Here is a 23,422-nt window from a genome sequence, read left to right on the forward strand (position 1 = left end):
AGCCAGTCTGGCCTGCTCCCATGTTGGGGCCTCAGCACTGGCTCTTCCCTCTGCCCACAGTTCAGGCACCTGCATTCCCTCACCTCTCCATGCTTTTGTCCAAATGTTACCTCCTCAAGGCAAACCACCTCCACTCCCATGTGAAACTGTCCCTGCCCTGTCATCTGCTACTATGGCTTTCCTTACCTTGTTTTTCTTTTCCTTTTTCCACAGAATTTGTCACCTCCTAACATGTTATATACTTTGTTTATTATGTCTATTACTTATGATGTGTCTCTCCCGCTTAGAATTAAGCTCTTAGAGGGCAGGGAATTTCAGTTTCTTTTGGTCACTGATGTAGCCCAACTGTCTAAAACAGTACCTGAAACATAAATGATGGATGGATGGATGGATGAAGAGATCATTGAGAACTCAAAAGAGGCTTTCCTTAAACACCCCATTTCACATTGCCAATCCATCCTTCACTTGTGGTTCCCCTCTACTCACAAAACTTTGTTTTACTTTATTCACTATTTGAAATTATCAATTATCTTACTTATATCTCCTCTACTAGAATATAAGTTAAGCTATGTGAGCATAAGAACTGGAGATAGTAAGCATGTACTTAATAAATATTCATTAAGTGAATCCATTCTAGACAAGAAATTTGAATTCCTCAAATCAGTTAACTGCCTGTATAAATTTTATCTTATGACAAATCTGTGACTATTTGCTTATTCAGTCTGATTCAGTGTTCAGTTAGCAGGATACGTAATTGGTTGTTACATTCTTTTTATCACCGTGGTTTTCTTTGGTTTACTATTAAAGAATTCTCAGACTACCCTTGACACTTTATAATAAATTAAGCAAAAATTTTCAAAAAGTTCAATGATTGGCAAGTATTAATATGTAATAAATAAAGCAGATAGCTCTGACCTTATTCCTGAAAGTACCTCACCTTCTCTTGCTCTGAGTATTTCCATTGTAAGACTCAATGGCTGTACTCTCATTTGAGTCATTTAAAATCATAGAAAACGGGCTTCCCTGGTGGCGCAGTGGTTGAGAGTCCGCCTGCCGATGCAGGGGACACGGGTTCGTGCCCCGGTCCGGGAAGATCCCACATGCCGCGGAGTGGCTGGGCCCGTGAGCCATGGCCGCTGAGCCTGCGCGTCCGGAGCCTGTGCCCCGCAACGGGAGAGGCCACAACAGTGAGAGGCCCGCGTACTGCAAAAAAAAAAAAAAAAAAAAAAAATCATAGAAAAGCATAGCAAGTTTTATAGGAAATTATTATGTGCAAGAAAATGGATCAAAATCTCATTAGATTTTTAAGCTCTCTTTTCTGTAGTCTCTCATAATAGGAACCTGGGTCATTTAAATTCTTTACATTTTTCTTTCAGTTTCTTTAAGAAAATACTATAAGTTGGGAGTAGTTAATATTTAAGACAATCCATTGTAGACATTAAAACAAATTATGGATTTTCCTTGTATGTTATTAGCTATTAATGGCCTCCAAATGAAAATGGAAAAACACACTTTGCTATTCAGCATATTAAAATGCATCTGTGTTAAGAAATCGATGCATGAAAATTCAGTAGCTATTCATCATGATCAGAATTCTATTCTTATTTGAGTGAATTTCATTTTGCTTTTTAACAGTAAGTATTCCATCATTCATTAGCACATTTTTAATAAATGAAAGAAAGGTAAACATTTGTTGTATCCATTAAGATGATTAGCTTCCCTCTTAACTCATTAAGTCGTTGTTTAGGAAGAAAACTCGAGTGCCGTGAATTGGTGATAATTTGTTTTATCTTACTTCACGACCAGAAATTTTGGGCTTTTGTTTCGCTTTTGAGATTCCACATATAAGTGAGATCAGACAGGGTTTGTCTTTCTCTTATTTCACTTAGCATGATCCTCTCAAAGTCCATCCATGCTTTTTTTTTTGGCGGTACGCGGGCCTCTCACTGCTGTGGCCTCTCCCGTTGCCGAGCACAGGCTCTGGATGCGCAGGCTCAGCGGCCACGGCTGACGGGCCCAGCCGCTCCGTGGCATGTGGGATCCTCCCGGACCGGGGCACGAACCTGCGTCCCCTGCATCGGCAGGCGGACTCTCAACCACTGCACCACCAGGGAAGCCCCATCCATGCTTTTGCAAATGGCAGGATTCCCTTCTTTCTCATGGCTGAATAATAGTCGTGTGTGTGTGTGTGTGTGTGTGTGTGTGTGTGTGTGTGTATCTCACATCTTCTTTATCCGTTCATCTGTTGGTGGACACTTAGGGTGTTTCCCTGTCTTGACTGTTGTAAATGATGCTGCTGTGAACATGGGGTCTAGATGTTGCTTTAGCGTAGTGTTTTTGTTTCCTTTGGATATATGCCCAGAAGTGGAATTGCTGGATCCAAAGTGATTTTTTAAGTTAATTATCTCCTACTTACAATTATTGTTTTCTGACAGCCTTAGGTCTAGTGATTCTAGAAGACTGTGAGAAAATAAAGATAAAGTTGGTTCCTGCTATAAACTTCAAACGTATCTCTGACAGGAGCCTATGAGCTTCCATAGGCCGGGCCTCCGTGGTGCTGATGGAACTTCTTTGGGTTGTGAGAAATAGCAAGTCATGTGGCCCCAGAGCTGTCTACAAGCATCCCCCCCGAACTTTCCAGATGGGGTCCCCTGCACGTCTGTTAATGACCAGCCCAGATGTCCATCTCTAGGCAGAGTAGAGCAAGTGGCAGCGTGGTGAGGGTCAGAATGGGGGCTAGAGGGCCTGAGTCAGAGCAGAAACATAAGGAGAGTTTGGGAGGGTTCAGTGGGCATTGCTGGGCCAGACTATAGTGGTGCTGGAGTCAGAAGGAGGAGGGAGGTGAGGAAAGCAGGTGGTTAGCACCCTCGGCCACCTCCTGCTGTATTTATAAGTAAGTTCAGTCATCCATCAAATGAAGTCCATCCTGAGAACCATAAACCAAGAGTCATGAATGGACTAAGCCAACTTGGAATGTTCCCAAATAACTCTCAGGCTACTCAAAAACCCTTAAAGTTAGCCCACGAAACATTTCACCGTAAGGAGCTTGGAGTGACGTTTCCTCACCTTTTTAGGACTGTAGTAGCTGAGGGCTTTAATTCTCCCAATGCAGCAGCCTTGGTGGCATTTTTAGAAACTATGAAACCACGTGTATTTTACTATCTCAGCCCTCTTTGAATGAAAGGGAGCTTTATGTATTATGAAAAAGAGACGTGAAAAAAGAAAAGTCACATCTAAATAAATAAAAATCATGATTTGATATTGTTATGATTTACTGGACCACAAACCGATTGAAGGGCAAAGATACAGCAATACATGACCTTTATAATGCATGCCTGGAGTTCTAACATGTGACACTGCTCGTTGACTGTTTTACGTTTGAAAAAATGGACTAAATTAGGCTACAAGGCAGACTGAGGCCTACATTTTTACCTTTTTTTTGGTACCAAACAATTTGTAGAATTTTGTAAGTTATTACTTTCCAGTATTCACTAATTTCACACAGACATCTAAATGCTCAAACATTGCCATCCATGTACCCCTTTGAATGAAAAGGAGGCGAGGACTGCAGAAAGAACTCAGGCTTTCAGATGAGATAGTCGGATTTGAATATCCCCTCCATTGCTTGTGGCCCTGGAGGAGTTTTTCTGAACCTCAGCTTCCTCACTTGGGAGGAATGGTTGTTGCTGGGATTAAATTAAATGCAAAAAGCTGTGCATAATACCCAGCACAGCACTTCACAGACATCCAAAGTAGTAGCTTTTATCATTTCATCATAAATCGTGCCATGTCCAAGACGAAGAAGGACCTGGAGGAGGAGAGTGAGGATGTCTTTGGTCATCGTCACTCGGCTGTTCCATGACACGGCGGTCCCATGACACACCTGTGTCACTCACTCACTGCCTTCTTCTGAAATGTTACTTGAAAACAGACTGCAGACACCAAGGTGAAATGACACAGCCTTAGAGTTTTTAAAGCACTTTTGCATGACTGTCCGGATAACGAGATGCTTCTCTTCTATAAGTTGGTATTTACTGGCACTTGAGTCTACAAGTTAAGTGGCAGCGAGCGTTTAATTCTGTGTCAAAAGGTAGACTACCAAGTACAGGTAGGTGGTTTACCAACCACCCTGAGGCTACGTAGCGTATACTGGATGGGAGGTACCAGAAAAGGCAGAGAACCAATCTGTTCCCCTTTTCGTTGGCACAGGAGAGGGAGAAGCGAAGGCTGATAGAATCGTGTGCCTCTCCATCACGTATCCGGTCCTCCACGGCTACAAGACAAGTTAGCCAGGAACCCATGTAGAAGGAGAGAGCAACATAGACTCCGGCTAGAGCACTGGCCTGAGAATAAGGTTCCCAGGATGTGAAGGGAGTCGACTGAAAAGAAAGACAGTGGAATTAAGGCGGTCATATTGTCTCCTCGGGACCCTAATGATTCTGTGGAGTCAGATGAATCTAGATCTGAATCTGAATTTGGATTTAAGTACCATTCACAATAGTCAGTCCTGATGGGACCCTGCCTAGGGCTGCGAGCCATCTTTATATTGATGTTTTCTGCCTTTCTTCCCCTCCAGCCATGATCAGGCCTTTCAGACAAACCTGGGAAGCCCTGGAGTTTTAGAGGGAGAACAAAGGACCTCTTGAAGGGGGGGACCTATGACCTGGGGCAGAACCCACTGCTTGGAGCTCGAGGTTACTTTCAGTCCTGGGGTCTGGACCAACTTCGCTTCCCTCAGTGCCCAGAACACCTTCTGGGTCCCGGCACGTGTTAGAGCTCTGGTCAGTCACCACGGTGCACTCTGACCTGGTGTTCCCGTGAGGCCTCTGTAAGGACCCAAGGTTTCTGAGCTCTTAATTTGTTCTTGCTTCTCAGGACTTTGCTTTATCTTAATCAGGGAGCAAAAAAAAGAGAGTAAATGGCCACTGGCCTCAAAAAATAAATGCCCCGAGCGTCCGTGAGAGTCACAAATTGTTATGACGGACGACATGAGAGGGAAGTGGTCCCAGGGCCCTGATTAGAGAAGTGACACTGGAAAACCAAAACAGTACGGCAGGCTTCCGGACCGAACGTGAGCCAGGGAGGGGCAGCCACGGGGGAGAGCCCTGAATGACGGCAGGAAAGAGTCCTATGAAGACTTGAGCGTAGAGTCGGCCCAAAACGCAGATGTCAACTTAAATCAGGATACGTGTGATAAAAAATAGTTTCATGGGATTAAAAATTCAAAGAGTCTATGAGGGATGTTCCCTTGGGACCTAAGGTTGGTTTCAAAGAAAAAGAAGCCTCTGTGTCTGAGGACTAACAAAGAAAATCAGAACTAGACAGATCGGACACAGCAAGTAGAGAGGATCCTATAAGCAAAATGAACATGGGAAACCTTACCATTTCTCATACCTGAGAGAACGTGAGAGAGTCCATGCTGGAGAGAACTCGTGGCTGTATCTCGAATGTAAGCGTGGTTTAGCATGCATCTCATGGCAGGCATTAACCTGTGTTAACTAGTCTGGTGTGAGGTGGGTTCCAGTGCAGAGCACCAAGGAAACCACTGGTGCTGAGCGTTCATAGATGAGTGACTATTGGGAAACATTCATGTATGTACGGTCGTTCTTTTAGTCTAGAGAAAATGCTCATGTACTGAGCTCACTCTGTGTACCAAACAGTAGCCTAGCCTTGGAAACACACTCCATGAGATTAAAGGGATTTGTTCAGACTACGCTCCCTGTAAATAAATCAACATTCAAATCCAGGTTCATCTAAAACCCTCTGTTCTTGAACCCACGTGAGTGGAATTGATGTAGATAATATCTTCCATATCATAGATGTGCTGCTTAAGCTAGATGGAGCCGAAGTGAGTTCGGTGACTCAAAAATGACGTCGTCCATTGATCCCCCCTGGTCAGCATCCTGCCTCTTTCTCTCCAGCTGATAAGCCTTCTTATCTTCCCTCCACCCTGTCTGTTCTACATTGTAAGTTAGAAATATAGTTCCTGAAGTAAAGACACTGAGGGACGGGCTTCTGCTTGCTTCTCTCCTACCCGTATGCTCTGTAAAGCCGGTTCCTATATGAAGCTCCTTGTCTAAGGGGAGCATGGTCGATTATAGGAGGTGAGCCCAGAAGGGAATTCCACATTCTGAACTGAAGTCTTAATCTAAGAGCATAAAATCATTACCTGTGGCCCCGCTTATTATAGGCTAACTTTACCACCCCTTTATTTTTTTTTTCTCACTGTTCCCTCTTCCTACTCTAGTGTCTGAAAAGTTGGTCTTTGGATAAAAGACAAGAGATTTTCATGGGATACTCTTTAGAGATGTACATTTAAAATTTATGTCTTCCAGTGGTTTTAAAATATATATGTGCTATATATATAGGCTACACTTAAACTCTGTTATCTTTTTAAAATTTTTTAAAAGGTCCCTGAGAGAGACGAGAGATCATGTCATAGAAAAAAATCTTGGATTTATACTGTTGGGATCAGAAACTCTCTTGAATAATGGATCAATATACTCAAGAAAATGCTATTTCTAGTAGTAAAACTGAGTCTGATTAAGACTGCATCTTATGGAAAAAGGCACCAACCTATACTGCTGCTTGCAGTTTAAAACGGTACAGCTCATCTGGGCAGTAGTTTGGAACAGAAGTTTAAAAGGTCTTGATAACCCATGGCTTGCTCATGCTACCTCTGGGAATGTGTCTCCAGGAAAGAATTCTAAATAGAGGCTTTTCATACAGAGATTTTTCAAAGCAGAATATTTATCATAGTGAAAAAAATTTTAAACCTAGACGTCACCAGAAAGTGTTGAATGGTTGAGGTCATTTTCTAAATGGTAGATTTTTAAAAGTCTATCATCTGTTAAAACCAGATGCATGATAAGTGGCTCTGCCCTGTCTTCAAAATATACCCTCAGTTATTTTTGTTAAAAATAGAGAATGATGCCCTAAAAAAAATAAATAAAAATTTTAAAAGTGTATCACCTGAAAAACTGTTAAGAATTGGGTAAAAATTGGGTACGAATTGGGTAAAATATTATGATTATAGCTATGGGAATCAAAAATTTTTTTAATTTCAGGAAAAAATGGAAATACTATCACACAATCGAGAATTGTGTTTCAGTGGTAGAACTGTAGGCAACTTTTATTTCTATTTTTTTAAGTTTTGTATTTCCATATGAGGAGCAGCCCCTCTTACATTTTTAATAAAAAATCGTAAGGGATGCCAGGAAATGCATTTCGTGTCTTCAGTCCACTTCCTGTCTACTGCGCCCATGTCCAGAACCTGGTCCTCCTTTCCCACTCTACATGTTGTGGATGGATCTGAGTAACTCCGTGGCTCTTATGAGCTCAGTCCTCAACCCAGACAGTAGTCAGCTAGAATGCATTAACTCTGAAGATTCGGAAGTGAAGATGGGTTCTTTCTGTTCTAATTCCCTCTTGTCCTTCATGAGCAGTCCCGATGAAGAGCTCTTTGAATAGGAAGAACCTGCTCAGAAGAAATCCACATGCCCACAATGCGAAAGAAACACAATGCCAGTTAGAGCAATTCCTCTTTTCACCGTTTCTGAGTTTGCCTGTTTTTTCACCTTGTGATTAAACAGGTGTTGCCTAGATAGAGGACAAATACGTATCTGTATATTTGCAAAGCATCAAATAATGAAGGATAGCTTAATGAACGTTATCATCTTTAGTGGCTCAGTGAACTCAAGGAGGAAAAGTAATAGAATAAAAGGTCATTGCTTTCGTGATGCTTGGCCGCCACGAATACAGTGTTTGTAGTCATAAGATACATTCCGTGGTTCTTTCTTCATCCAAAACATTGTACCTTTTGGAATTATGCCATTTATTATTAATTAAAGTACGTGTTTGGGGTGGAGATGGCAGTGGCTAAGTCTTTTTCACTGAAAGACAAGAACTGGGCATTTCAATCCTGTGTATTTTTCTTGATTTCCATTTGCTACAAGCTGTTATGTTGTAAACTCCTATTTCAGTAGTTCCTCTTCACCTTCATTACTTGTTATGCTTTCAAAGAGCACAGTGGCCTTTTTCTAGTTCGGAAACGGGTAGTATAGCTGAGCGCTCGAAGGTTTGTAAATGCTGATAAGCTGTTTTGTGATAAAGAACCAAAGTTGGGAAAAGCAACAACAGTGACAACAGTTATTCAGTGTGTGTTTGTACTTTGAGGGGGAAAGAGAGGGAACGCTGTTTTTTCTTTTTTTTCAATCTTTTTCTCCCTTCCTTTTCCCATTTTAGACAAAGCCCGTTGCATTTGCAGTCCGGACAAATGTCAGCTATAGCGCAGCCCATGAAGACGACGTCCCAGTGCCAGGCATGGCCATCTCATTCGAAGCAAAAGATTTTCTGCATGTTAAGGAAGTAAGGAGAATAATTGGAATTTCTATCCACATGATTTTTCTACCTTGAAGCATCATTTCTTACTTCTCATTGCTGTGAAATAGCATGGCGTGTAGCTGCGGTTGGATAACATACACGTGAAATCAGTGCCTCTCAAGCTTTTCTAATATAAATATAACCTTTTTAAAGAAGAAAAAAGTCACAGGCCTCTTGGAATAACCTCAAGGCTCCCCTGGGCTCTGTGACCCAGAAATTGAGAACCACTGGGGCAGATGATCCTTTTTTTATACTTAACCTGTACTTTTTGTGTTAAGGTTTAACCTTGACCGTGTGTCATTTTCCCCTCGTGTCCCAAGTTTAACCATCTGGGGAGGGTTTAATAATAGTATCTAGAATTCATGATCTCTCCTGTCTGCTAGCAGGGTCTAAACTCAGGCCACTTTTGCCCATTCTCCTTCTTTGGTGGTAAATTTCTGCAGGGGAAGGGGGAATGGATGCAGTCACAGCCAACAAGGCAAGAACCAGATATCGGGAACATCCCTTTTCCACCATACCAAAAGCCTCCACTTTTTGTTAACAGTGACTCAATCTGTAAATTGGAAAAATTCACTCTTAATTAAGGTTTATTTTGAGTCAACATTTATCAAATGCCTGTTTTGCAGAACACTGTATGAAATGGCCAGAAATTCCCCTTACGTGTTCTAGGTGTGTGAGGTTTTCTTAAGCCTGCAGGAATTTACAATTGGAGCACTTCCAGCTGGGGGACGGCCTCTCCTAGGGAGCATTTGTAAAAAAATTTTTTACGGTTCTAAGGATTTTTTTTTAATCTTTTTGAGGTATAGTTGATTTGCAATGTTGTGTTAATTTCTTCCATACAGCAAAGTGATTCCGTTATACACATATATATATTCTTTGTAATATTCTTGGAGAGGGAGTAGGGGAGGGAAGGAATGGGAGTTTGGGATTAGCGGAGGCAAACTATCATATATAGGATGGAGCATGTGCCGGTTTAACTGCTCAGGCACTAAAGGCTGTGAGCAAGCGGTGATAACTGCCAATGAAAAGAGACGAGAGAATGTAGAGCCTGCCATTTCTTTAACTTTTCAAAAGAGCTGTTATTTCTGTTTGGCCAGGAAGGGAAGACAGAAAATAATTTCTGAAGTATGGCATGCCTAGACTCTCACTTTACAGCAGGAAGTTAGATGAATCTAGGCTCTCATCCCCAAGGGCTGATGCTTAGAGAAGAAGGAAAAGAAAAACAGAGTGGATACCCTTCTTTGAAATGTTCGAGAACAGGCTTGAAAACTACTTTTCAGCCGAGGGACACATCAAACCGTATCCTAAAGATTTAGGACAGATAGTCCAGGCACAAGAGAGAGATCGCCGACATCCACGTAAGTGGAGAAGTCATTTGTGAACGGCAGACTGTGGTCATTACACACCTGTTTGCACAAAGGTAAATTTTGCTCTGACATCAGATATTTCACGTCGATGTCAATATTTCTCACTCACTCTTAAGACTTCTAATTAATCTGATTATATAAGAGGAGGACCTCTGTAACACTCCCTAGTTCCTGCTAGTCTCTTGTCAGGAAGACCTGTTCATCTTTGAACAAGAAGAGTTTATCCTACTCATGGTGCCAGCAGCTGCAGTGGAATTCAGGAAGGTCTCAAGGCCAGGAAAGTGAAGGCAGAGTCAGGCGGGAGATGGATTGTTGAGCTCCCGGAAAATACTTTGCTCTTAGCACACACTCAACACGGGAACAGGGTTTCCTGACTTGCGATATTTGAGTTCGCTGTCACTGCCACCGTACGTATCTCCAGTGAAAATGGTCAATGGGGAAGAAAAAGGATGTGAAGATTTGTTTAACTTCTGCGCACTGATTTTGACAATTCTGATTTTCCGTTTAGAAATTTAACAATGACTGGTGGATAGGGCGATTGGTTAAAGAAGGCTGTGAAATCGGATTCGTTCCAAGCCCAGTCAAGCTCGAGAATACGAGGCTGCAGCACGAACAGAGAGCCAAGCAAGGGAGGTTCTACTCCAGGTAGGAGCAAAGCACCGAGTGCTCGCGTCAGAGTCCAGACTGTACTGTCATGCGTGTACTGTCAGTTGCCGGATTCTACAGTCTTTGTTATGCGTTAAAAAGCAGACTGGTGAGAGCATCACAAATCCTGCATTTAAAACACTTCATCCAGCCTCTCATTTTCATCCCCTTCTGGAGAGAGTCAAATTAAGTATGACCGTGAATGAAAAGAGCTAAGGTCATGGAGTATTAAATTCAGGCTTCAGTGCAGAGGAAATTCTGAAGTTTAATCTTTTGCTGAACATACCCTGGCATCGAGCAATCCCGGTGACTAATCCCAGTGTCCGCAGCCGCCTGGCATGGCCGGAAGACGTTTCAGAAATGACCGTCTCAGATGTCAGCAAAGAGCAGCTCTCGTGGTCTTTTAATTTCATTTTCACTTAAGAAACTCAATTTTCAGTTCTGCCCCACTGCTCAACACTTAAAGGGAAACTCAGTAAATTGTCACTGGAGGTAGCAATTAGATGAGTTATGTAATAGGCTGGGGCCAATTGATTGTTTCCCTAGAATTCTTGAGATTGTTTGCCCCTCGCTAGAATCATTAGAAGGGCTCCTCACATATGGAGTGAATATTAAATTGAGCCCCCCGCAGACAAGTCCAAGAACATGGTTTGCTTTTCCCTGTGAAAGGGTGTGTTACTGGCAAGTCTTTTCTTTAATGTGAATAGCTAGGCTTCTGTTTTCTGAAGCTTACATCTTATTTTTTTCCATAGTGATGCAAAATCCTTTGTCAGTGACCATATATCAGTGTTAGCAAGAATTTTTCCAAGTGCCCACAAACAAGTCAAATAGAAGATGCGGGCTTCCCTGGTGGCGCAGTGGTTGGGAGTCCGCCTGCCGATGCAGGGGACATGGGTTCGTGCCCCGGTCCGGGAAGATCCCACGTGCCGCGGAGCGGCGGGGCCCGTGAGCCATGGCCGCTGAGCCTGCGCGTCCGGAGCCTGTGCTCAGCAACGGGAGAGGCCACAGCAGTGAGAGGCCCGCGTACCGCAAAAAAAAAAAGAAGAAGATGCTTTGTGGTTTGGAACATCCATCTTCATTCACTAGTATTTTATAACTCTCAGGCTCTTTTAGTTCAGATGGATTCTTCCCTTTTGCAAGACCTCTAGCCCATATTTGACTTTTATTAATCCCTGGGTTACTGGGGACCCTCAGACTGTGAATGCATTTGGTCATATAAAAGTAGATGCGTGTAGATATACAAAGCCTGGGCATCTTTCTTGTAGGACGTTGAAGATCTGATGCCATTTTTTTGATTTCTAGTCTTATATTGGCTTTATTGTATCTTTTTCTATTCTCTGTATTGAGAATGGTTTCTTAATGCTAGTTAATAAAATCTTTCTCTGCTTCTTCATACACAAACTGAGAAAGGAAAACTACTTCTCAAGGAGTAGGATGGGAGACATTTTGCCAAATTGTTAAGAAGGTAGGGTTTCCTTTGCCTCCCAGCTGGGGATCCCTGGTCTAGCCATTAGCGATCAGCTCAGCTTTATAAGAACCTACAGGAATGGTAGGTATTTGGGCCTCGTCTTCGCAGATGAGGAAACAGGCTGAGAGAATTTAGGAAACTTGACCAAGGTTGCACAGCAAGTAAGGTAGAATCAGGATGTAACCAAAATCCATCTGTCTGTAGCTTGACTTCAGAGGCCTATGTGCTGTGAAATCGTGCAACCAGGGCCTGTCCAGGCAAGCACAGAACGAATCGTTATTATTATTGCCGTCTGTTCTTATCTACTGTATTAGCTGTGTTATTTTGCTATTGCATTTTTTCCTTAAAGAACTATAAATTATCTGTATTTGAGTAGTGTAACACCTCATACCTGTTCTAAGGAACTCGTTTACGTTTCCTGTAACCATATTCATTTTCCTTTGATTTTTCTGGATTTTATTTTGTCCTGTCTCTTTACCTAAGCTTTTGCCCAAGTAGGTGAAAATACTTCTTCTTGTTTTCAGAGGTTCTTACATCTGTCTCCAAACATTTTAAATACACTTATGTTTTGAGGGCATAACTTTCAGGCAGTATTATAAAACTCAGAATTCAGCAGTATTATAAAACTCAGATGTGTAAATTATAAAAAAAATCAGCAGAAATCAAAGGCAGTAGAATTGGAGAACAGCTCAAGAACGTAGCATTTTTATAGAATTAAACATGAAGGGCAAATTTGCATTCAGAACATTTTAACTCTTTGCAGTGTTTGTCACAATTTTACACAATTCAAATAATACTTTGACTGTTACGGAAATTCGAAGCGAATGTAAAACAAACCCAAGTTTGAACTGGAATTAGACTTAGCAGTTTAAAAAAAGAAAAAAAAAAACTGGTGGAAGAAAACGCGTTGGGCTTGGTAATGGGCATTCTTGTATAACTGCCAGAAATGGCTTCTCTAAATACCACATTTTATTACTTTTACATATCATCTGGTATCCTTATTAAACGTGCTGGGATATCTTTTAAGAACCTGAAAAAGATACAGAGGCCTCCTGGTCTTGCTTAAAGCTTTTGATGTTTGTCTTTTTTACACATTAAAATGCCAGAATGGTAGCAATAAAATTCAGCCTGTCACTGGTATTTTAGTGGAACTTATATTTTCATACTAATATTCATGAAATAGTAAATCCATGTAAATATTTACAGAATATTAATTATCACCCTTGGATGCATAGACACTGTAGCGGATTCTTTCCACTAGACCCTGGCTTGGCTATGACAATAAACATTTGGCCATGAGACTGTCTTGCTGAAATTCCATGTCACTCTTTTAAAATGTTCCTTTCTATCCACCTCTGTGAAGGGGCCGTGTGGTGTATTATTTAGCATGCTGGCCACTGGTAAAAACATAAATGCCACCGTTCTAATGTTAACCCCAAAGTTTCTAAGACACTAAGGCGTGTCTTGGATTCATGATAGAATTTGGTAGTTCCGAAGTATACACTGTTCAGATGGTTCCTAAATGAACCAAGCTGAATCCTCCACGTTTAGCCATGCTTGAGGAATGTTCCAGATACACTCTGAGGGTTAAATCATAGAACACTTTCTCGTGTTCCCCCGTGTGTCTTTTAAAGGTTGGCAGGTTTTAGCATAGCTGTGTTGTTGGGGATTTTTTTAATAGGTTGCTTGTAAAAACTTGAATACGTTCCATCTTGGTACACTAAAAAAGAAGCCAGCTAAGACAAAGGAGGAGAAACCCAACAAGAATTAAACAAGACGTTTGGCTGTTAGCCTGCAGGTTTGCACACTGCTTCCGAGTCTTGAAAATAAGAAGCAGAGGAAATCTTTGCTCTTATCTGTCTGGGATCCTGGCAGAGAATTTGAGGACTGCAGCAAGTACCCAAGTTTTCTTCCATTCTCTCAGGGCCTTTTCAAATTAATCCCTGAATTTGCAACAGAGACCTTGACACGGCTATGTCGAGCACTCTAGGAGTCTCCACTGGGAAATTACTCTTTGCCTCCTTGGAGGCAAGACAGATTTAAAGTTCAATAAAAACATAATGAGTAAATCATGTTTATTGAGCATTACAGATGTTTTAATCTCCGAAATAAGTGTCAGTTGTAATATAAATTTTTGCTTTACTCCAGTAAATCAGGAGGAAATTCATCATCCAGTTTGGGTGACATAGTACCTAGTTCCAGAAAATCTACACCTCCGTCATCTGGTAAGTAGGTAGTAAGTGCTGAACGGTACATACTGCATTTCATGCTTTCCTCCGTCTTTACCTAGTTGTGTGAGTTTCCATAGACTGAATCACTAGGTTAACCCTTGAGGTGTTCAGAGGGATCAGAAATGAGTGTGGCCACCTGGAGTTAGGGACCATTGGGGCAACTTTCTTTCTGGCTTTGAAAGAAAAGAAACGGTGTCAGTGTGTTCACTGCTTAGATGATCAAAGTGGTGAGCGGATTTGACTAGCCCTGACCACCACCATGGTCCCCGGCAGTGTCATGGGCAGTAAATGGATGAAAGTCCACTATAGCCACGCTGGTAGGAAGAGTGAGTACTGTTTTCTTTCCAAAGTGCTGAAGAAGGACACCAACATACATGTGAATTTCAGATACACAATGAATCATACTTTTAGTGGAAGTCAATATTGTACCAGACATACTTGAAAAATTTTTCATCGTCTAGCTGAAATTCATTAACTGAATTTGTATTTGCTCAATCTGGCAACTCTGCCATTCCGTGTTGAACTTGGAGTTCTATGTACACAGGAGACGAATTGGTCAAATTGGATGAAAACCCATGATCAGAGTCTTCGTTCGCTAAGAGGTGCAATTGAGAGCCAGAGTAACGTGATAAGGGGTGGCCAGTGGAGCTTTTGTGGATTTCTAGGAAGCTGGAAGTGGGACGAGGTCAAAGACAGAGAAGCACGCATCCGTGGAGAAGTCTAGGAACAACGTAGTTGCACTCTGACTGCCTCAAGAGCAGGACCCCCCTCGTTGCTGACGATCATGCCTTGTTCCTGGATGCTGGCAGCTTTCAGAGACGATGCCGGGCTTCTTAGGAAAAACTAGAGGACTTGTTGAGCGAGCAAAATCTGAGCACAGTCAGAAATAATTTTAGAAGGTGTACTGATTTCCAAAACCAGGTACTGACAATGAGCAATAATTCTAAGTTGCCCCAAACTAAGTCAAATGATATGTTTGAAAGGAAGCATCGAAATCCTTTAGGTACGGTGTGAGGTTGGTGTCTTCTCTTGATGGTGGCTGAGTAGATGTTCCCTGAGTGCCCAGGCGAAAGGGGGCTTATCTGTGCCCTTTCTCCAGTGGGTGGAGTTGCAGGGATTATGATACAAACCTTATACTCTTCCTCTGTGTCTTCAAAACTGTCCCGGAGAGTCCTGAGGACGGTCACGAGGCTCCAGAAATGGGAAAACGCCAGTTCACATTGTGATAAAGTGGCAGCTCTGGCCCCAGACTGTCAACCCCACTTCCGTCAACCGGGAGGGGTTTTCCATTCCCTGTAACCGAAATGTAGCCTTCTCACCGTTTCGGCCACATCACGAGACCTGGCACGTGCTTCCTGAAGAATAAGTCAGTGTGTCTGGAAAATAACATTTCATTTTTGTAGCCAGATGTTAGGCATTCCTAAGCATCAAGTTCAATTAAGAGTTTCATATAATACAGATGATTTTTTTATTCAATGTCCTGAGATCAACCATAGTGGAAAAGAATATAAAAGAGAATATATATATATGTTATATATATATATATATATATAATATATATATGTATAATGGAATCACTTTGCTGTACAGCAGAAATTAACGCAACATAGTAAGCCAACTATACTTCAGTTTAAAAAAAGACAAGTTAACTACAAAGTATGTTCTTTAAAACACGGATAATTTTTGTTTTCGGAAAACAATCTCTCCATCATCTTGGCCTTACAATGTGGAAGTGTTGACATGGTAAAAAAAATTAAAACCACAGTGTAAAGATAAAAAAGAGATTGTAAACTTCACTCCCTGAGTTTTATACAGAGACAGGACTTTGGAATCACTTTTCTGAATCCCAAGAGTAGAAAACACTGTGACTAAGTGAACAGGAAATTTTAACCAACTGCAAAATGTATAATGGGTCCATCAGGCTCCTGCTATAACTTTCGTATCAATACTACAACTTACTTAACTGAAGACATCAGAAAATTCTACAGAGAGAGTCTTCCACCCCGCCTGCAGGGAACCCTGCCTAATCTATCAAATGTGGATAGGTCCCCTATCATCATCGTCATCTTTGTTTCCCGAGGCCCTACCTACAATTCACCTCACTCATTGCGAGACTAAAGAACAGAAGCCTTTGCCCAGAGGAAATATAACTGGAGGTTCTCCAGGATGTGGAAAAGGAAAAATTTCCACCTCACCCCTGGGGAATGAGGTAGTAGTTGGTTGCACAGCGTGTACCCCATACCTACACATGTGTGTCCGCACCCTCTGCCCCAGCATGCCACTCAACTCGACCCAACTGTCTAAGATTACATCTAAATTTAGAGTTCAAGAAATGTTCCCAAGGGTCTCTGCCCAAATAAATAAATAATTTTTAAACTAAAGCGTGCTAGTGAAGAAAAGAAGCTATTTTTTAAAGGAGGCGGTTTTTCCCAAGTAAATACTAAGGTTTGCCAAGGTATGCCAGTGCAAGTATGAGATGAGAAAGGGGAGCATCTCACCTCTCTCAGCACGAGGAGAACCATCTGAACCTAATAAAGTATATACAGGACTATGAGAAGAGTTGAAGGCGCCCCTTAGCGCACAGTACATTTCCTTAACGTGTCCTGAAGGTAGCCAAGTGTTTTAGGATTCTGCGTCTCAGGACAAACCCAGATGCTTTTAGATTTCAGTTAACCAAAATCAGGACTAGTAGATGGCAAAGTCCTCAATCTAGGGTTTTGAGCCCTTGTGTCCTAATACAGGTAAATTTCAAACCTGACTCAGGCTATGTGAGGGGGCAGCCGAATATCTGGGCAATGGTACAGCTCACCTTTTTACACGTTTCCACTCTTCCTTTAAACCAAAAACCCAATGGACAGATCATAAAATTCAGTTCACGAACTTTGCCATCCCAGGGTCCTGTCAACAGTGACAGGCCATTAGGTATCCTCAGTTTCAGAGAGGCTCTCAAGGGGACTGTCCCTTGAATGTGGCCTTTATCAGCCCCGTAAAAGACTAGAAAGGTAGGAGCATATGGGAATTGAGCACCAGAAGGGAAGCTTATTTGGTTTGACTTAAGGCATACTATAGGGATAATGAAAAACTGAGCCAGATCCTCTCCGTCTCACCCAGGAAGACGTGAATAACATGCTCCCTAAATTGAGATGCAGGGAAAAGCATCATCGGGTGGTATGCAAGTCAGCATCAGTTCAAACCACTAGGCACATTTCATAACGTTTCCATTCTACAACACGTGCGGAACCTCTTAGCTTATGCAAAGGCATAGATGGGGCAAAGAGAAAGGCATACCTACTAGGTATGCCTGACTATATACCTGAAATTAACTCATTGTGTTATGACTGTCACTGGAGAAAGAGCATTCTTGCCTCATCTTCATGCAAGCAAGAGCTGACATTTGCAACACTGTGCTAACGATGTCAGGTGTTCGCTCCATCCTAGAGATTCGACCTAATCAAATGCAGAGGAACAATTCAACAGGAGAGCCTAGTTTTCGAAAGGCTGAGTGAATCATCTAATATCTGTAATAACTTCAACACTGAAAAATAACGTGATGCCTGTCAGATGATCTCCAGTCATTTGGAAAGGTTCCAGGCGGCTGTCAGGAGCACCAGGGCAGCTTATGTTTCACAGGGAATGGAAGCTAAGGTTTTGCAACACTGAGCCGTCCGTCCTTTCGCAATAGTAATTTTGGTCCTTACGTCTGAATGTACTGTGGTTTTTGTTAAGAGAGCTACATGTGTGATATGATGCTGTCCCGGGGCGAGTCGATTTCTTCCTCTCTTCTTCTACGTGACCTCACCTAAAGGACACAATAACTTCCTAGTGAGCTCAGCTCTGTAATATCTTCCTGAATCCTGACGCTGAGGACACGAGCCCACCTGGGAAGCTTAGGCAATTGGATGAGGGTACCGGGATTGTGGCGGGACCTCGGCCGGAGAGTCGTACAGCATCACAGAGGCAGAAGAGCTAGATTCCAAGTTTTCACCAAAAACAAGTCCCTTCAACTCTGAGAATTTCTTTTCGATCTTGAAAAGCAAGAGAGTTGCAGTTGATTTTCTCAAATGCCTTCCAGCTCTGATTCCACCGAGGATCGAATTCGCGCGTGATCGCGCGTGGATGCACAGTATAAACGTCACAGTGAGATGCTGGATCTTTTTTCACTGGAGACTTAATTCTCCAGGGCTCTGTTTTCAGGACCCGAGAGTTATAAAGTTGAAAACATGTGGAACCACAGATCGAAACCCCTCATTCTCCAGATGAGGAGGTCGGTGGCATATTCTCTCGGGTCTGCCTGCCCTTCTGCAACTGCCTCTCATGTAAACCCAGTGAGTTTATATCAAATCATCGGGAGGCGCCTTAGATCATTGTATGAGATTCATTTCATTTGGACATCATTGGATCCAGTGGTTTCCAATTAGTCTTCAATCAGGCCTGCCTCGGGGGTGCTCACATCATGGTGAAATCATTTTAATCTGGTCCATCCTGGTCCCTCCAGAATCATTTGCCTTGTGTATAACTTCTTTGTGTTGCTGGGTTTAGGATTTTCTATTCTCTCTTTCCCTCAAGTGCCTGTTGTGATTTCGGTGAACCTTTTCACACTGCCCTTATTTTCACACCAAACCAAGCGCAATAAGATATCAGAGGCACAATGTGATAAAGGTTTCCCATGTAGTTGCTGGTTATCTGAAAGCTGCTTTAAGCTCTGGGAAGAAGTGAAGGTGTTCTGTCCTGTTACTCATAGACAGTTGATTTGGAAAATATCATAGTATATTTGAAACAAAACTACAAATTAAAAACTTGTTTCTCTGAAAAATCTTACTCGAGAGATGTAGCGTGAAACTGATGTGTCCAAGCACACAGATATTATGAGAGCATCTTTCTGTTTGATTTGATTACATTCTTCATGTGCTTTACCTTGAAATTGTACTTTGTTTACTGTGCTGAGCACTCATGATAGATCTTTGACTGTGGTTAGTTTTGTTTGCTTTTCGTTTTATTTTTTTGATAACCGATTTTTCCTCTCCTGTCTACCTGATGATTTTTGAATTGTTTGTCTGTATATAGCTATAGACATAGATGCTACTGGCTTAGATGCAGAAGACAATGATATTCCAGCAAACCACCGCTCCCCTAAACCCAGTGCAAACAGTGTAACGTCACCCCACTCCAAAGAGAAAAGAATGCCCTTCTTTAAGAAGGTAACATGAACTTCCAAGCTTGCGTCTGTCCACGTGCCCAACTGCACTACGTCACACTTCTAGTCCTGTGGACTGTCTGCGTCCTTGATAAAGCCAATAACATGCATGCTTTGTTATTCTTTGTTTCTTTTCCATGCTGCTGTAGCTAAGCAGAAGCAGAAATCGGTAAGTTCACATTGACATAAGCTGTGTTTATCCTGCCCCTGGCATCATTAGCATTCAATCCCACCGTTTTATTCGATACAATCAGTTCTGTCCTATGAAAAGAACCTATCAAGCCGCTAACTGAGTCCATGCATTTCCAACCAACTAAATTCGGTGAGTGACCTGTGAAATCACCATTGCAGTACTTAGCCTTTTTGATGGAATAATATCTACCCCCCCAAGGGCATTCGTTCCAACATTCAAGGAACGTCAAACGCTGACAACTCCATGGAATGCACCTCTCCTGTGCATGCTTCTGTCTCTTTCTCTCTCTGCTGCAGAAATTTAACTGATAATCAAGCCTATTAAAACCATCATTATATTCTGATTTAGGATATCCAGATACATAGCTTGTACTAAAACATTTTTTTCAATTCTTCAATTTTTAATTTAGTCAGCATTTAAACTTCTGATCCACTAGGAGCAAAATCTGCCGATGAACAAGACCGGTGGGAAACTGCAGGCTTGTTTTGGCGGTTTACTCTGAGTTTCTCCTGTTGTCATATGTAAACCCTCTCCCAGTGTTACTCAGACCTCAGCATCCCCCCGTCGGATGGCGGCACGGTGGCTGTGCGTGCGTAGAGCCTGTGCCGCTGGCCGACCAAGATGCTACCCAGTGATGTTTTTCGTCCCCTGACTGGAAACTAGGCTATTTCTGCGCTCCACTGATTCCAAAGTCTGTTTCCTCCAGCACATTTTGTAGCTCCAAAGCGTTATTTTCTAAGGATACCTCCCCTCCAATCCCCTTCTTTCCTTCCCTTCTTTTACACACCACTGCCCACCGCCTGCTGTGCTGTGCTGTCTTTTAGAGTTATTCTTTGTGACGTCAGCAAAGTCCGGCATAACCTCTCATGACACTCAGGGGTGGAGTAGAACCTACTCCCCCTTCGACTGTCCACGCCCTGAGCTCTTCTCTGCGCACGAGGATTCTGCCCTGTGGAGGAACTCTGAGTCATCAGTGAGGTGTCCGATGCTGAACTGTGTTTCGTTTTATTTTTTAAGTAAATTATGGTTGCTTTCATCATGGAAGACCTAGCCACTCCAGCACAGACTAAAACACCTGGATTTTTGTGTGAACACCGAAAGCCCCAGCTGGACGTCCATCCACGACAGTGGGTCCATGTCTCTGGTCCTGTCTTCTTGTCACGGCTAAAACGTGCAGCCAGGTGACTCAGTGTTCAGAGCAGCAGAAACCTAGAAACGCAGCCTTGCTCAGCTGCTCTGGGCTTTACAGAACAGCGACAGGAACGAAAACCACGTTCGCTGATAGGTTTTTGAAGTTTGCTGACTCTTAAATTCCAGAACTTGAAAAATGTTTATCGTAGTTCTTCCACTAAATAATTGGAACACATTACACTTAGCAGGAAAGGATAGACGAAAAGGATGGTGTCATGATCCGTAGAGCACAGAGTACCAATATTCCATCAAATAAGGTCATTTCTGCTACCCTACTGATAAAAAGGCTGACTTACCAGCACGGGCAACACTTTGCTAGTTGGCAGTCACAAATCAAAGGAACCCAAGACCCGTCCAATACTGGGCCACTGCATATTTAAAGACCTGAAATAAAATTTCTTGGGAGCTGTTCCTAAAGTGCGTGCAACTTATAACAGTGGAAAAGGTATTCTTAGACTGCATAGTTATAAGGACTTGGTTTCTAAACACTTTCAACATGATCTCAGGTGGTATAAATGCAATAATTTCATGAATGAATTTGATGAATGAATTTAATGTAATCATTTCACGAATATGCTTATGATGCCTTCGGCACCGGTATTCATTCTTCTTATGTTACTGATGACGTGGTCAGCTTCAATGTAGAGTTCAGAAACCAAAAGAAACAACCTGAGATGCAATGATGAGATTATTTGCCACGTTTTAAGTTGCTTGTAGAGTGGTGCTTGCGTGGCATTTGTGCTGTCACTGTATTATGTTTGTCTTGGTTTTTTTTTTTTTTTCTTCTGTTTAAAAATGTCTTCCACCTTGATTGTGTCTATTAAAATTCACTTTGAAAAAAAAAGAAAAAAAAAATTCACTTTGAACACTGAAGTTTTCAGCAGTAAAATCTGACAGCCCAGTCACAGTAATATTTTCTCGCCTTGGATTAGATTGTCTGTGACTCTTGGCAAAAGCTCAGATGGAACCTTTTGAATTTGAAATGCTTTTTCATCCCCTCCCCCTTCCCCCCAGTGAGTTAAATTCGATCAAAGTCAGAAAGTTCGTGAAGGGCCATTTTAAGCAACAGTGACATGTTCTGTCATGCGACAGCCTGGTACACTAATGACGTTCACATTTGCGATTTGTATCAAATTCTCCAAATAGTTTGGAGAAGATTTTTCTTTGGGTCTGTGTGATTCTTAAAATATATATTTTTTCAGACACTCCTCAATGCAGGAAGATTCCTGTCACCATGATTTGTTTATCCCAGTGTCTCAGGCCATAGCTCTTTCTTCTACATTAAAAAAAAAAAAAAAAAAAAGTCATTTTTGGGGTCACTTTAACATTTTCTGCTATTAAAATAGGGGATTTTAAGATTATCAAACAAATGAGTTATCTAATTTTTGGAAAAAGCTTTATTTTCGTTATTTTATTGGAAGCAGGAGAGCTGAAAATTGTTGCAAGTTTTAGAAATTGCTACAAAATTAGGTCCTCCCCCTGCTCTTCTAAAAAAGAAATAAATTATTGTGGGAGGGCATGAATTAGTTATGTAACAGAAACACCTCCTAAACAGTTCTTAAGAAGCATATGAGATGTGCAAGATGACAATGAACCTTTTGAGGCCACGGAGGCCTGCTTGGATATATTATCACACACACAGAAACCACCTTCCCTCCAAGGCACGTAAACCTTACATTTCGAGTGTTTAAGTTCCAAGGGATAGAAACCAAAAATCTAAAAATGTGAGTCCCTCAGCTGTGAAGAGTGATCGTGATTCCCTCTACTGGAACAAGCATGCAGGCTCATCTAAACTCTCACAGCAAAACAGAAACTGTCAAGGATTTGGTAATGTTTTGAAATGAGGTTTTATCCAGGTAAGACCAACATCTAAGACCCAAATTCTTGTCCTTGTAATTAACCACGTGAGGTCTGATCACGCGACTCTTGAGAAAACTCAAATGCCACCTGAAAAGCAATATTAACCTCTAGTCAAGCCTAAGAGCACCTGTCCTGCATGAGGCATGTTTCTGTCCTACCAACTAGCTTCTGTTCAAAAGCGGCCCCTCCTGCTTTAGGAACGTGAGGAGCATTTTTTAAGGAGAGCCAGAAAACTGTAGAGAGCTCAGTCACTTCGAAACGTGAAGGAAATAAACCCACCCGGTCTTGGACTGGGTTTATTTAGAAAAAGAGGCAAGTGAAAAAAAAAAAAAAAAAGGAAGTGTCTGGAAAGGTAGTGCCTCGTATAGCAGAGTTGAGACAGAACAGTTTATACATAAAAGATTTGAGTTCCTTCTGCCTTTTAACCGTCTGAAGGCATCTCCTCTCTCTCTGCAGACAGAGCACACCCCTCCTTATGACGTGGTCCCTTCTATGCGACCTGTGGTCCTGGTGGGCCCCTCTCTGAAGGGGTACGAGGTAGGTAGCTGCCCTCGGGAGTACCCTGGACCTTGCATGCCGAACTGCTTTGCGACCCCACCTCCCTCTCCTGACTCTTGAACTTAGAAAAGAGCTGCGGCAGTAAAGCATGTCGTTTTCAAGCCATAGTGTACGTTGCTACCTGTCCTGTTCTATTTTGTTTTCTTGGCTGTCGCCTTGTGAGCTACAGTTGACTCAGTCTGGAGAGAGAGTATCAACTGGAGAGTGACTGAAACTCCTTGCGATGTCATTAATTGTCACTCCCAGAGTTAGTCTGGGCAACTTTGTCTTTTTGATTGTTACTGTATCAGAGCTCAGCGATGGAAAACAGGGGCGACCTCACATGCTACTTTT

General features: G+C 42.2%; 1 protein-coding gene across 4 annotated transcripts in view; it reads left to right on the forward strand.

Moving 5' to 3' along the window:
• CACNB2 (calcium voltage-gated channel auxiliary subunit beta 2) overlaps window positions 1-23,422 on the forward strand; it is a 400,175-nt gene that overhangs the window by 347,795 nt on the left and 28,958 nt on the right. For 2 of the 4 annotated variants that reach the window (XM_067704511.1, XM_067704528.1), the window contains 5 exons: window positions 8,245-8,367; window positions 10,258-10,394; window positions 14,011-14,087; window positions 19,158-19,291; window positions 22,988-23,068. In XM_067704511.1, the coding sequence (XP_067560612.1) occupies window positions 8,245-8,367; window positions 10,258-10,394; window positions 14,011-14,087; window positions 19,158-19,291; window positions 22,988-23,068 (552 nt within the window). Of the gene's footprint in view, window positions 1-8,244; window positions 8,368-10,257; window positions 10,395-14,010; window positions 14,088-19,157; window positions 19,292-19,436; window positions 19,457-22,987; window positions 23,069-23,422 lie in introns of all 4 variants that reach the window. The other 2 variants (XM_067704518.1, XM_067704538.1) reach the window with 1 other exon arrangement.

The sequence above is a fragment of the Pseudorca crassidens genome, chromosome 1 (assembly GCF_039906515.1).
Source record: "Pseudorca crassidens isolate mPseCra1 chromosome 1, mPseCra1.hap1, whole genome shotgun sequence".
Taxonomy (NCBI): domain Eukaryota; kingdom Metazoa; phylum Chordata; class Mammalia; order Artiodactyla; family Delphinidae; genus Pseudorca; species Pseudorca crassidens.